The 15,342-nt window shown below is 35.0% G+C and overlaps 1 protein-coding gene across 1 annotated transcript in view; it reads left to right on the forward strand.

Moving 5' to 3' along the window:
• Positions 1-14,541, forward strand: part of homer2 (homer scaffold protein 2) — a 40,240-nt gene extending 25,699 nt beyond the window's left edge. Inside the window, exons 7-9 of the mRNA XM_058628669.1 lie at positions 8,406-8,516; positions 10,170-10,250; positions 13,028-14,541. Of these exons, the coding sequence (XP_058484652.1) occupies positions 8,406-8,516; positions 10,170-10,250; positions 13,028-13,216 (381 nt within the window). The 3' untranslated portion in view covers positions 13,217-14,541. The remainder of the gene's footprint in view (positions 1-8,405; positions 8,517-10,169; positions 10,251-13,027) is intronic.
• The last annotated feature ends 801 nt before the right edge of the window (positions 14,542-15,342 follow it).

Consider the following 15,342-nt stretch of genomic DNA (forward strand, 5'->3'; position numbering starts at 1 on the left):
TGACTTTTTTGTCAAAATTTGGACCACATACTATACTATGACTTTTTTGTCAAAATTTGGACGACATACTATACTATGACTTTTTTGTCACAATTTGGACCACATACAATACTATGACTTTTTTGTCACAATTTGGACGACATACTAACCCATGACTTTTTGTCAGAATTTGGCCGACATACTATACTATGACTTTTTTGTCAAAATTTGGACGACATACTAACCCATGACTTTTTTGTCAGAATTTGGACGACATACTATACTATGACTTTTTTGTCAAAATTTGGACCACATATGACCTTTTTGTCAAAATTTGGACCACATACTAAAGTATGACTTTTTGTCAAAATTTGGACCAGATACTATACTATGACTTTTTTGTCACAATTTGGACCACATACTAACCTATGACTTTTTTGTCAAAATTTGGATGACATACTATACTATGACTTTTTTGTCAAAATTGTGACGACATACTATACTATGACTTTTTTGACACAATTTGGACCACATACTATACTATGATTTTTTTGTCAACATTTGGACCACATACTAAAGTATGACTTTTTTGTCAAAATATGGACCACATACTCAAGTATGACTTTTTTGTCAAAATTTGGATAACATACTTTACTATGACTTTTTTGTCAAAAATTTGGACGACGTACTAAAGTATGACTTTTTGGTCAAAATTTGGACCACATACTAAAGTATGACTTTTTTGTCAAAATTTGGACCACATACTATACTATGACTTTTTTGACAACATTTGGACCACATACTAAAGTATGACTTTTTTGTCAAAATTTGGACAACATACTAAAGTATGACTTTTTTGTCAAAATTTGGACCACATACTATACTATGACTTTTTTGTCAACATTTGGACCACATACTAAAGTATGACTTTTTTGTCAAAATTTGGACGACATACTATACTATGACTTTTTTGTCAAAAATTTGGACGACGTACTAAAGTATGACTTTTTGGTCAAAATTTGGACCACATACTAAAGTATGACTTTTTTGTCAAAATTTGGACCACATACTATACTATGACTTTTTTGTCAACATTTGGACCACATACTAAAGTATGACTTTTTTGTCAAAATTTGGACAACATACTAAAGTATGACTTTTTTGTCAAAATTTGGACGACATACTATACTGTGACTTTTTTGTAAAAATTTGGACGACATACTAAAGTATGACTTTTTTGTCAAAATTTGGACAACATACTAAAGTATGACTTTTTTGTCAACATTTGGACCACATACTAAAGTATGACTTTTTTGTCAAAATTTGGACAACATACTAAAGTATGACTTTTTTGTCAAAATTTGGACAACATACTATACTGTGACTTTTTTGTCAAAATTTGGACGATATACTATACTATGACTTTTTTGTCAAAAATTTGGACGACGTACTAAAGTATGACTTTTTTGTCAAAATATGGACCACATACTATACTATGACTTTTTTGTCAAACTATGGACCACATACTAAAGTATGATTTTTTTGTCAAAATTTGGACGACATACTATACTATGACTTTTTTTTCAAAATTTGGACGACATACTAAAGTATGACTTTTTTGTCAAGTTTGGACCACATACTATACTATGACTTTTTTTTCAAAATTTGGACGACATACTAAAGTATGACTTTTTTGTCAAGATTTGGACCACATACTATACTATGATTTTTTTGTCAACATTTGGACCACATACTAAAGTATGACTTTTTTGTCAAAATATGGACCACATACTAAAGTATGACTTTTTTGTCAAAATTTGGACGACATACTAAAGTATGACCTTTTTGTCAACATTTGGACAACATACTATACTATGACTTTTTTGTCAAAATTTGGACGACATACTATACTATGACTTTTTTGTCAACATTTGGACCACATACTAAAATATGACTTTTTTGTCAAAATTTGGACGACATACTATACTATGACTTTTTTGTCAAAATTTGGACGACATACTAAAGTATGACTTTTTTGTCAAAATTTGGACAACATACTAAAGTTAGACTTTTTGGTCAAAATTTGGACCACATACTGTACTATGACTTTTTTGTCAAAATTTGGACGACATACTAAAGTATGACTTTTTTGTCAAAATTTGGACGACGTACTAAAGTTTGACTTTTTGGTCAAAATTTGGAACACATACTAAAGTATGACTTTTTTGTCAAAATTTGGACAACATACTGAAGTATGACTTTTTTGTCAAAATTTGGACCACTAACTGTACTATGACTTTTTTGTCAAAATTTGGACGACATACTCAAGTATGACTTTTTTGTCAAAATTTGGACGACGTACTAAAGTATGACTTTTTGGTCAAAATTTGGACCACATACTAAAGTATGACTTTTTTGTCAAAATTTGGACCACATACTATACTATGACTTTTTTGTCAACATTTGGACCACATACTATACTATGACTTTTTTGTCAACATTTGGACCACATACTAAAGTATGACTTTTTTGTCAAAATTTGGACGACATACTATACTATGACTTTTTTGTCAAAAATTTGGATGACGTACTAAAGTATGACTTTTTGGTCAAAATTTGGACCACATACTAAAGTATGACTTTTTTGTCAAAATATGGACCACATACTATACTATGACTTTTTTGTCAACATTTGGACCACATACTAAAGTATGACTTTTTTGTCAAAATTTGGACGACATACTATACTATGACTTTTTTGTCAAAAATTTGGACGACGTACTAAAGTATGACTTTTTGGTCAAAATTTGGACCACATACTAAAGTATGACTTTTTTGTCAAAATATGGACCACATACTATACTATGACTTTTTTGTCAACATTTGGACCACATACTAAAGTATGACTTTTTTGTCAAAATTTGGACGACATACTATACTGTGACTTTTTTGTCAAAATTTGGACGACATACTATACTGACTTTTTTGTCAAAAATTTGGACGACGTACTAAAGTATGACTTTTTGGTCAACATTTGGACCACATACTAAAATATGACTTTTTTGTCAAAATTTGGACGACGTACTAAAGTATGACTTTTTGGTCAAAATTTGGACGACATACTAAAGTATGACTTTTTTGTCAAAATTTGGACAACATACTAAAGTTAGACTTTTTGGTCAAAATTTGGACCACATACTGTACTATGACTTTTTTGTCAAAATTTGGACGACGTACTAAAGTTTGACTTTTTGGTCAAAATTTGGAACACATACTTAAGTATGACTTTTTTGTCAAAATTTGGACAACATACTGAAGTATGACTTTTTTGTCAAAATTTGGACCACTAACTGTACTATGACTTTTTTGTCAAAATTTGGACGACATACTCAAGTATGACTTTTTTGTCAAAATTTGGACGACGTACTAAAGTATGACTTTTTTGTCAACATTTGGACCACATACTAAAGTATGACTTTTTTGTCAAAATTTGGACGACATACTATACTGTGACTTTTTTGTCAAAATTTGGACGACATACTATACTATGACTTTTTTGTCAAAAATTTGGACGACGTACTAAAGTATGACTTTTTGGTCAACATTTGGACCACATACTAAAATATGACTTTTTTGTCAAAATTTGGACGACGTACTAAAGTATGACTTTTTGGTCAAAATTTGGACGACATACTAAAGTATGACTTTTTTGTCAAAATTTGGACAACATACTAAAGTTAGACTTTTTGGTCAAAATTTGGACCACATACTGTACTATGACTTTTTTTTACAAAATTTGGACGACATACTAAAGTATGACTTTTTTGTCAAAATTTGGACGACGTACTAAAGTTTGACTTTTTGGTCAAAATTTGGAACACATACTAAAGTATGACTTTTTTGTCAAAATTTGGACCACTAACTGTACTATGACTTTTTTGTCAAAATTTGGACGACATACTCAAGTATGACTTTTTTGTCAAAATTTGGACGACATACTCAAGTATGACTTTTTTGTCAAAATTTGGACGACGTACTAAAGTATGACTTTTTGGTCAAAATTTGGACCACATACTAAAGTATGACTTTTTTGTCAAAATTTGGACCACATACTATACTATGACTTTTTTGTCAAAATTTGGACCACATACTATACTATGACTTTTTTGTCAACATTTGGACCACATACTAAAGTATGACTTTTTTGTCAAAATTTGGACGACATACTATACTATGACTTTTTTGTCAAAAATTTGGACGACGTACTAAAGTATGACTTTTTGGTCAAAATTTGGACCACATACTAAAGTATGACTTTTTTGTCAAAATTTGGACGACATACTATACTATGACTTTTTTGTCAAAAATTTGGACGACGTACTAAAGTATGACTTTTTGGTCAAAATTTGGACCACATACTAAAGTATGACTTTTTTGTCAAAATATGGACCACATACTATACTATGACTTTTTTGTCAACATTTGGACCACATACTAAAGTATGACTTTTTTGTCAAAATTTGGAAGACATACTATACTATGACTTTTTTGTCAAAATTTGGACGACATACTGTACTATGACTTTTTTGTCAAAATTTGGACGACATACTAAAGTATGACTTTTTTGTCATAATTTGGACGACGTACTAAAGTATGACGTTTTGGTCAAAATTTGGAACACATACTAAAGTATGACTTTTTGGTCAAAATTTGGACCACATACTAAAGTATGACTTTTATGTCAAAATTTGGACCACATACTATACTATGACTTTTTTGTCAACATTTGGACCACATACTAAAGTATGACTTTTATGTCAAAATTTGGACCACATACTATACTATGACTTTTTTGTCAAAATTTGGACAACATACTAAAGTATGACTTTTTTGTCAAAATTTGGACGACATACTATACTGTGACTTTTTTGTCAAAATTTGGACGACATACTATACTATGACTTTTTTGTCAAAAATTTGGACGACGTACTAAAGTATGACTTTTTTGTCAACATTTGGACCACATACTAAAGTATGACTTTTTTGTCAAAATTTGGACGACATACTATACTATGACTTTTTTGTCAAAAATTTGGACGACGTACTAAAGTATGACTTTTTGGTCAAAATTTGGACCACATACTAAAGTATGACTTTTTTGTCAAAATTTGGACGACATACTATACTATGACTTTTTTGTCAAAAATTTGGACGACGTACTAAAGTATGACTTTTCGGTCAACATTTGGACCACATACTAAAGTATGACCTTTTTGTCAAAATTTGGACAACATACTAAAGTATGACTTTTTTGTCAAAATTTGGACCACATACTATACTATGACTTTTTTGTCAAAATATGGACCACATACTAAAGTATGACTTTTTTGTCAAAATTTGGACGACATACTATACTATGACTTTTTTGTCAAAATTTGGACGACATACTAAAGTATGACTTTTTTGTCAAGATTTGGACCACATACTATACTATGACTTTTTTGTCAAAATTTGGACGACATACTTAAGTATGACTTTTTTGTCAAAATTTGGACGACATACTAAAGTATGACCTTTTTGTCAAGATTTGGACCACATACTATACTATGACTTTTTTGTCAAAAATTTGGACGACGTACTAAAGTATGACTTTTTTGTCAAAATTTGGACAACATACTAAAGTATGACTTTTTAGTCAAAATTTGGACCACATACTGTACTATGACTTTTTTGTCAAAATTTGGACGACATACTAAAGTATGACTTTTTTGTCAAAATTTGGACGACGTACTAAAGTATGACTTTTTGGTCAAAATTTGGAACACATACTAAAGTATGACTTTTTTGTCAAAATTTGGACCACATACTATACTATGACTTTTTTGTCAACATTTGGACCACATACTAAAATATGACTTCTTTGTCAAAATTTGGACGACATACTATACTGTGACTTTTTTGTCAAAATTTGGACAACATACTATACTATGACTTTTTTGTCAAAAATTTGGACGACGTACTTAAGTATGACTTTTTGGTCAAAATTTGGACCACATACTAAAGTATGACCTTTTTGTCAAAATTTGGACAACATACTAAAGTATGACTTTTTTGTCAAAATATGGACCACATACTAAAGTATGACTTTTTTGTCAAAATTTGGACGACATACTATACTATGACTTTTTTGTCAAAATTTGGACAACATACTAAAGTATGACTTTTTTGTCAAAATTTGGACAACATACTAAAGTATGACTTTTTTGTCAAGATTTGGACCACATACTATACTATGACTTTTTTGTCAAAATTTTGACCACATACTAAAGTATGACTTTTTTGTCAACATTTGGACCACATACTAAAGTATGACTTTTTTGTCAAAATATGGACCACATACTAAAGTATGACTTTTTGTCAAAATTTGGACCACATACTAAAGTATGACTTTTTTGTCAAAATTTGAACCACATACTAAAGTATGACTTTTTGTCAAAATTTGGACCACATACTATACTGTGACTTTTTTGTCAACATTTGGACCACATACTAAAGTATGACTTTTTTGTCAAAATTTGGACCACATACTATACTATGACTTTTTTGTCAAAATTTGGACCACATACTATACTATGACTTTTTTGTCAACATTTGGACCACATACTAAAGTATGACTTTTTTGTCAAAATTTGGACGACATACTATACTATGACTTTTTTGTCAAAAATTTGGACGACGTACTAAAGTATGACTTTTTGGTCAAAATTTGGACCACATACTAAAGTATGACTTTTTTGTCAAAATTTGGACGACATACTATACTATGACTTTTTTGTCAAAAATTTGGACGACGTACTAAAGTATGACTTTTCGGTCAACATTTGGACCACATACTAAAGTATGACCTTTTTGTCAAAATTTGGACAACATACTAAAGTATGACTTTTTTGTCAAAATTTGGACCACATACTATACTATGACTTTTTTGTCAAAATATGGACCACATACTAAAGTATGACTTTTTTGTCAAAATTTGGACGACATACTATACTATGACTTTTTTGTCAAAATTTGGACGACATACTAAAGTATGACTTTTTTGTCAAGATTTGGACCACATACTATACTATGACTTTTTTGTCAAAATTTGGACGACATACTTAAGTATGACTTTTTTGTCAAAATTTGGACGACATACTAAAGTATGACCTTTTTGTCAAGATTTGGACCACATACTATACTATGACTTTTTTGTCAAAAATTTGGACGACGTACTAAAGTATGACTTTTTTGTCAAAATTTGGACAACATACTAAAGTATGACTTTTTAGTCAAAATTTGGACCACATACTGTACTATGACTTTTTTGTCAAAATTTGGACGACATACTAAAGTATGACTTTTTTGTCAAAATTTGGACGACGTACTAAAGTATGACTTTTTGGTCAAAATTTGGAACACATACTAAAGTATGACTTTTTTGTCAAAATTTGGACCACATACTATACTATGACTTTTTTGTCAACATTTGGACCACATACTAAAATATGACTTCTTTGTCAAAATTTGGACGACATACTATACTGTGACTTTTTTGTCAAAATTTGGACAACATACTATACTATGACTTTTTTGTCAAAAATTTGGACGACGTACTTAAGTATGACTTTTTGGTCAAAATTTGGACCACATACTAAAGTATGACCTTTTTGTCAAAATTTGGACAACATACTAAAGTATGACTTTTTTGTCAAAATTTGGACCACATACTATACTATGACTTTTTTGTCAAAATATGGACCACATACTAAAGTATGACTTTTTTGTCAAAATTTGGACGACATACTAAAGTATGACTTTTTTGTCAAAATTTGGACCACATACTATACTATGACTTTTTTGTCAAAATTTGGACAACATACTAAAGTATGACTTTTTTGTCAAAATTTGGACCACATACTATACTATGACTTTTTTGTCAACATTTGGACCACATACTAAAGTATGACTTTTTTGTCAAAATTTGGACCACATACTAAAGTATGACTTTGTTGTCAAAATTTGGACCACATACTATACTATGACTAAACAAACGGAAGAGTGTTTTATTCCAGATCAGAAGGCTGTGTGTTCGAATCCACGTCACGGTCAAAATTCTTGGGCAACGTGTGTATATCACAAATTTTAACAAGCCTCTGTCAGCCTCTGTTGCTCATATTACAAGCAAGTGAGGAAGCGCACACACACACACACACACACGAAGACAGAGCCACCAAAAACAATACTTTGCTCCCACTTTGTGGGGTGTGTATGAAAAGTACTTTGCCCATAAAGATCGACTGTGAATATTCAGGACGAACACATTGATGACCACTTTAAACCTCAACATGTTTCAAAAAGCAGCTCTTTTTCTGTCACGTTTCCAGATTGCAGAACTAGAATCAGAGTGCAATGAAGTTGAACAGGACAAGAAGAAAAACGCCCAACTGAGTGTGCGAGTGCGGGAGCTGGAGGCTGAATTGCACGACAAAGAGCAGGTGAGATTTTGGCATCACCTTAAAAATATTTATGTTAAAACAAATGTCAGTTTTCTTGTTGGTTTGGTACTTGTTCAGATTAACTTGTCTTCACTTCTTGGCCTCTTTGCTCGTTGCTTCAGTGACACTCCTCTCCCACGGGAGGCAATTAGACCTCAACAGGAGACAATTTACAGGTTTAGAGAGCTGAGATGTTTTTTCTGTCATGATTGTTTCATTTTTTTTAATTTTTTTTTTTAGATCTCTGTGGTGCTTATTTTTTCCTGTATTTACTTCAGAATTATAATTGTTTGGTACAATTAAACTATAAAAAGCAGTTGGAAATGAGTGCACAAACACAAGTGGCATCATCATATGTCCACCAGGGCTGCAAGGATTATTTGAGTAATCAATTTTTTCCTTATTTCCTATTACTTTCTTTTGCCCAAATGCAGAGGTCATTTAGTCTCTTCTCTAGGGAAATAAACATTATATTTTTCATACTTGTGTCACAGCAGATATGAAATATCTTTATTGTTGCTTTGAGTAATTAAGATTAAATTAATTAAGTTTTCCAGAGTGTCTGGGGGATAACACATGTACCAGGTAGTTTGGTTATTAACAGAATATATATGTAGACCGCTCTTGAAAGAAAGTTTTCTACCTCACACAACCTACCTCAACCCTCAATGTATTTTCTTTGTTACACCTGGTTAACACTGGATGTCTGCATGTGCGTTGATGATGAGCTCACACTGCACGCATGAGACGAGCCTGAGCCATGCGTATATTTTAGTTACTTAGGGCGTCTCACATATTTTTCATGCGTGAGAAAATACAGTGAAAAGATCTGATGACAATGACACGTCACACGTCGAGCATGAACCAGGCCTAAGAATCCAGTCTTTCGGGGTTCTGCAGTGTTTCTACAGCCCACACATTCTACTGTGATGCTGCAAACAGTGACCACTAGGTCCTGCAGGAGCGAAGTGTCATTTTTTGCAGAGTGTTCTACACAACAGACGACCCGCAGAGACTCATCTGCCCAGTGACTCACCTTGTTCTAGACACACACACACATGCTCCACTCTTCCGATTTAAAAAAATTAAAAAAGTGCCCATGAATTATTAAGCGCTGATCTTGTCCAGGGCAGACAGACAAAGCTGCTGCAGGTGACTCGGAAAATTCAAGTGCAAATGAGTAAAAATAAAAGATGGAGGAGAGGGCGAACTGGAAAGCACAAAATAATAAAAATAGAAAAACAGAGTCAAGGCTAAAACTTTATTTCAGTCTGTGGGGTTTTTCTTTTTACATTTGCTGAATAGTATAATTGTTTAAAATAGTATTTCAGAGCCTCTATTCTCTATTATTAGTTAATAATGACTGATTTAGACCATGTTTTTTAGACAAAGTCAAGTAAAACAACAAATAATTATTCAAATTAAATATTAAACACTTAAAACCAAGGTAAAGTTTGACTTGGGGACGGACAGTGTGGCCAAAAACTATACTAAAAAATGTAAAAATCTTCAAAACAATAGAGATCTATAATCATTACAGTAGAACATTTATTGTTTTCTGTCACTTTTTTAATATTACTTACAGTTATTGATTTATCATTCAGCCCAAGTTTGACTTACAAAGGTTTAAAAACATCTTTCTTTCCTTTTTAGGAGCTGGAGAACTTGAGGAAGCAGGCGGAGATAATCCCTCAGCTGATGGCAGAATGTGAGAGCATCACAACAAAACTGCAGGTATGTTGAAAACACATAGAACTCAAGGCTCCGAGGCAGAAGCAAACGCTTTCACATGGCGGTGGAGCCACGGTTCATATTCATCCGTCTGCCTGAAGGCCGATGGCACAACATTTCTGCCACGTGTCGCATTAACACACGCCATGGCTATTGTATCTGTGAATAAAGGTCCGTTCCCACGCTCAATGCAGAGTGGATTATTGCCTCTCTTGAAAAGGTTTTCCGTTCCCTCGTCCACGTCGCAGACGTTTCCCTGCTGTGGCTGATGGTTTCCTGCACATAACAGCAGCAGATTTAAAAGAGCAAGTTTCACAACATTTACATGTCTGTGTTCATATGTCTGTGACAGGGATTGGTTAATGTACTTATTTATAATGTTGTGATACAAGGAGTATTAGCCCTAAGACTATGATGAGTAATTTTATTTAATCAAATTTAACAGAAGAAAATTACATTTTATGGTGAGCCATGTTTGCTCATTAATTTTGTCCACCAAAGATCTATTTTTCTTTTTTTTTTCAGACTTTATTGAGGGTTTTTACATTAGAACAAGTACACAAATCAAGATAATTATCTAAATTAATTGAAAAATAAGATATTGTTAATTCAAGCTCTGTATATATCTGTTAAGACGTCAAAATAAACAAATACATAAGGAAAAAATACTCTCCTCTCCCAAAAAAAGTAGATCTTCTAACTCTTCTAACATTCCTTCATTCACTGGACATGCAGCAGGTTCAGGCAGATATACCAGTTAATGCCTAACTGTAACCTTAATGTAACCACAATTCAAATCTAAGCCCTAAACTTGACCATTTTCCTCAGATAAGAGGTTCTGGTTCTGGTCCTGACAAGGCATGTTTGAGCCCCTCCTCTGAGGAAAGAGCTCCATCTCTGATCTTAACTTCCTGATCGCCTTGAGACAGCCAATCACAAGCACAGTTAGATTTTGTTTAGCTTGCTGCGTGCTTATTGGCTTAAAGTTTAGAGGATCTGCTTCACCCTTTGTTACTATAACCTCACTTTGTATTCCAGCTCCTTTTTAAAGTTGCATATACTACGCAGCAATCAGTAGTTTGAGTCCTCTCCCTCTCTCTACCTTGCGACTGCTAGTTACATTATTAAAAGTCGATAAATTAAATAGCCGTTCTGGATTTAAAGAGTGCTGGAAACACAAGATGGGTGTGACGTTCTGTTGTCGCCAGCACGTCATAGATTCACACCCATGTTTAAGGCTGGACTCTCATTGAGTAATTTCAGACGTTCATTCATTAAGGCGTGCAGGACACAGTGAGTGCCAAGTCTGACATGCAGAGCAGTGACGGTGACGCTCGGCGCTGCTCATCGCGACTGACTTAGAGCAGGATTTTATCATCCAAGCTGTCATGCGTGTGCTGAGCAGAGGGAGTAATAAAACCAACATTTACATGCCTGGAGTTCCTGTGCTTTAGCAAAGCTCCAGTGCCTGGTTTGTCTCTACAAAAGCTGGATGAATGTCTGTGCACTGGAGAACTGGCAGAGAAGCAGGAGTTTATTTAACAGGATGTTTTCAAACGGAGGACGAGGGGATTTATCAAATACCTTTGTGTCTGAGCGTGACATTCTAAGGTTTTTAAACCACAGATAAAAAAATGATCCCAACCACCTCCACCTCTGTGTTTATGGCCGTCGCTCCACGCTATTTAAAGAAGACGCCCCGTGTGGAGATCAGGTTTCAGACGTCAGCTGGAGGATACAGTCATGCAGGCACAACACCTATTTAGCACTCCTATTTTAAACCCCTCCCTTCAATGGTATCTTTGGCATTAATGTGTCACTCCTGACGCCTACAAGTCTGACAACTCTCTGTACCCACACATTAACAAACAAACATGTCTCCTTAAGGTAAAGGCATTTTTCTTTCATTAAAGTGAAAATGCCTTTAGCAGGAAATCGGTAGCGATGCTGATTCACAGGATCCTGATTAGATATAATTTGATATTGATTCATGTGGAGATTATGTCCATCTCATACCAAACTTGCTTGATCCAGGGCTGCAAACTGTACAAAACGTGTTATATGAATGCCCTTTTTATTTAATAGGCGATAATTCAAACTCTTAACAATTAAAAACCAGTTCACGTTCAAAAATAAACAGCCTTATAAAGGCATCGGAAATTTTAAAGTGAATAACATGTTGTCCAGCAGAGGGTGCTGTGAGCGCAGCATGTCCTCTTTGCTCCTCAGAAGAAGACAACAGTGACAAATCTGGGCCGTGTAATTAAACTTGATCATTGTTAAATAGAGATGTTTCAGCGATGATAAGCCTTAAAAGGTCAAATAAGTCAGGATTATCATTTAAATTAAGAGATTGTGAATTTTTAACATTTTAAATTTGGTTATGTGGTCGTTGTTGCTGATATTCTGGGTTATTCAATAAAAAATGTTTGATAGTCTTGTGGTTTGTGCAGAGGATTCAGGAAATGGCATGGTGAAAAATGTGTCTCAGGATTTTATGAATTGGTATGAGAGCCTCCAAATAACATTCCATATGAAATGGACTATCTTAATTCTTCTTTGAAGCCGGCCCTAGAGCTGTGTGTTTGTTTTCAAAGGTCTCAGCTTCTGTCCATCCAGACTAAAGAGCAGGAGTTTGTCAAGTCTGGAGCAGATTCTGTGCTTTTCTAAACAAAAAGAAAGAAAGAAAGAAAGAAAGAAAGAAAGAAAGAAAGAAAGAAAGAAAGAAAGAAAGAAAGAAAGGCTCTCTAATGACTTCCTCTCCCGATGTCCGTCCACAGACTGCAGAGACGAAGAACAAAGACCTGGAGGGCAGGCTCGGCGTCCTTCAGCTGGACCTGGACGACAGTCGACAGAAGCAGGGTAACATGAAGGGCGAGCTGAAGCGGTTCATGGAAGCCCTGGAGGGAAAGATCGACGAGCTCCAAGAGGTCAGGCAGGGTCTCTCGAAGCTGGGCGTCGATAACTGAGGAGAAAGTGGCACAGAGCTGACAGGGGTCAGAGGTCGGGTACGAGAGCTTCACTACAGTGCGTCTTCAGGGCAGAAAACTATGTGGCACCTTCCCTTCTCTCCCCCCCCCCTCCTCCCCCCCACCCGCTCTCAAAGTTGACGTCCACTCAGAAAACTTTGACTTCTAATAAACACTAACGTGTGAGAAAGTTGGAGAAAGAGGGGAAAAGTGGCGACATCCACCCGACGGTTCCACTTTGTGTGCTGGTGTAGAAACTAAATCAAGAGTGACACTCTGAGCTTACTTATCCGTGTTACTTAGCTGGTGGAGGGTTCTTAGATTCTGTCCATCTGTCTCGTTTCTTCTGAAGGCTGCAGCGTTTGAACTCGGAGGGAAGGGAATGAAAAAAGGGCTAAAATGAACAACACACAAAGCATCACTCACAGTAATAATTAGTGTTAATTCTTCTGGTGACCCCGCCCCCTCCTGCCTGCCCTCGCTGCTGTCGCCTCTCGTCTAATCTCAGGTGTGTTCAAAGAGAATTTGTACTCATTCGATTCTTATGCACATACACGACAACGGCCATGACACAAAGTGCCTCCAGGGGAGTCGACGTCCACCTGGCGAGGAGAACTGGCCAAGTGATGACCATCACCATAACAACAACAACAATAACAACAACAATAATGATAATGGGGAGGAAAACCGAATGAAATCTAAATTTCCTGACGAATAAAATGTGTTTGAAAAGAAAAGGCAGGTCTGACGATGGGATGTGAACGTCGTTAACGGAGGACGTGATGAAGTGAAATGAAAGGAGAAAACAAAAGTGTGTCCAGAGAAGGAAAAACCAAAGGAGCAGAGCAGGAATCCAACACCTCTCCGACATTAGATTTGCATGAAGAAGGAAACTCTCTTCTCTCAGGAGCTTTCTTTCAAAAACATCCACAAAATAATTAACAACAATAATGATGTGTTGCCATGAGTTGTAGTGAACTGTGTGTGTGTGTGTGTGTGTTTGAAGGACTTTTTCCTCTGTGTGTGTGTGTGTGTGTGCGCAATAGTAACGTTGTCCATTTGTGGAACAAAGATGTTTGTTGCGAGTTTTGTTGAAGAGCGTCTTTCACTCCGGTGGTGGTTGTTTTTGAGGGTGAGGGGACGTTAAAGCTGCTCGACCGGGTGAATTATTATGATGATGATGTGACTGTGAACTTTTCACCACAATCCTGTCATTTATTTATTTTTGTTGGTGCCTCTCTGCTTCTGTGTTACCTTTTCCTTCACCCTAATTTAATCTCAATCTCAAAGTGTACACAATATTCTAATAAAAGTGTCGACAGTCACACGTTTTCACACGGTGAAGTTTTGAGTCGGTTTTGAAAATCAAAAGGAAGAAGCTGTAATAACTGGAAATGTATATTTTTGAGATTTGTCATAAGATCAATTATCAAAGGGGCTTTTGTTTTCTCTTTATTTGTTAATTTTTCACCAAAACCTGGAAGAAGAAAAAATCCCCACCATCTATGAACCTTCATTTTTGAACCAATGCCTCTTGTGCACTTTTGTGACTCCTGTTCAATATTGTACAATAGAAATGACACTTGTTTAAATTTAGTTTAATTACAATAATGAATCACTGTGTGTGTTTATTTACTTTTATTTCTTTATTTGGTTTCAAGAAGGTAATCCCACTAATCCCGATTTAGTTGTGATGCAGTTAACTAAATTATGATCTGACAAAATCATGAGGTGTTTTTCAGTTTTAAAGGCAGAGAAATGAACCTGCAGCACCAGAGCTGCTGCTGCTGCTGCTGCTGCTGCTGCTGCTGCGTTCGTTTCAATAAAGCACTAAATTTAGCCGTAATCCCGACAGAAACAACGGCAAATGAGGTGGGATTTAATCGCGGGTCGTGAATGCGAAATGGTTTTGGGTTTTCCTTTTCTTTCTCTGAGATTACAACAAACGCAGCAGCATGAACTCGTCTTGTGTGAACGACTGAAGACAGAAATGCAGATCTGTGGATCTGAGGACATGTTGCCTTGGCAACTTAATCCCACACATGTACTTTCCTCTTGGTAAGTAACCTGTAGGGAACTAAGGTGAAGTGGACTATAAGGAGTGTAGCTCCACTGTCGCCTGACAT

Source organism: Solea solea, chromosome 5, assembly GCF_958295425.1.
Source record: "Solea solea chromosome 5, fSolSol10.1, whole genome shotgun sequence".
NCBI lineage: Eukaryota > Metazoa > Chordata > Actinopteri > Pleuronectiformes > Soleidae > Solea > Solea solea.